This window comes from Corapipo altera, unplaced genomic scaffold (assembly GCF_003945725.1).
Source record: "Corapipo altera isolate COAL_440 unplaced genomic scaffold, ASM394572v1 55911, whole genome shotgun sequence".
NCBI classification, from domain to species: Eukaryota; Metazoa; Chordata; class Aves; order Passeriformes; family Pipridae; genus Corapipo; species Corapipo altera.
The window spans coordinates 936-1539 of NW_020890839.1; the positions used below are offsets into that span (position 1 = coordinate 936).

At 70.7% G+C, this 604-nt stretch overlaps 1 protein-coding gene across 1 annotated transcript in view; it reads right to left on the reverse strand.

Moving 5' to 3' along the window:
• LOC113942480 (neutral alpha-glucosidase AB-like) overlaps positions 1-506 on the reverse strand; it is a gene marked incomplete at both ends in the record, with an annotated part of 1371 nt that extends 865 nt beyond the window's left edge. The window contains one exon of the mRNA XM_027633606.1: positions 327-506. Coding sequence (XP_027489407.1) covers positions 327-506 — 180 coding nt within the window. The remainder of the gene's footprint in view (positions 1-326) is intronic.
• Positions 507-604: the final 98 nt, after the last annotated feature.

Below are 604 nucleotides of genomic sequence, written 5' to 3' on the forward strand. Positions count from 1 at the left end.
AACAAACCCCCCCCTCAGCTCAGGGGACACACACCCCGCCCCCCCCCTCGCTCTGGGGACGCCCCCCCACCCACATTCCCAGGGGTTTAACACCCATCCCCGTGTCCTGCGGGGTCTGGAGGGGCTCTAGGGGGGCTCTGGGGGGTCTGGGGGTCTCTGGGGGTCTCTGGGGTCTCTGGGGTCTCTGGGGGTCTCTGGGGTCTCTGGGGTCTCTGGGGTCTCTGGGGTCTCTGGGGGTCTCTGGGGGTCTCTGGGGGGGTCTCTGGGGGTCTCTGGGGGTCTCTGGGGTCTCTGGGGGTCTCTGGGGGTCTCTGGGGGTCACTCACGAGTCCCGGCGGCGCCGCAGGTGCTCGAAGACGAGGAGCCCGCGGGCGTTGACGGAGCAGAGCAGCTCCCGCTGCCGCAGCAGATCCAGGCGGAACGGCCGCTCCGTCACCAGCAGCCGCAGCCCCCCCGGGCCCAGGGACAGCTCCAGGGTGCCCCCGTCCCTGCCCGTCACTGCCAGCCTGGAATTGAGGGAATTGGGGCACTCAGGACCCCCCAAAACACCCCCCATACCCAGGGACAGCTCCAGGGTGCCCCCGTCCCTGCCCGTCACTGCCAG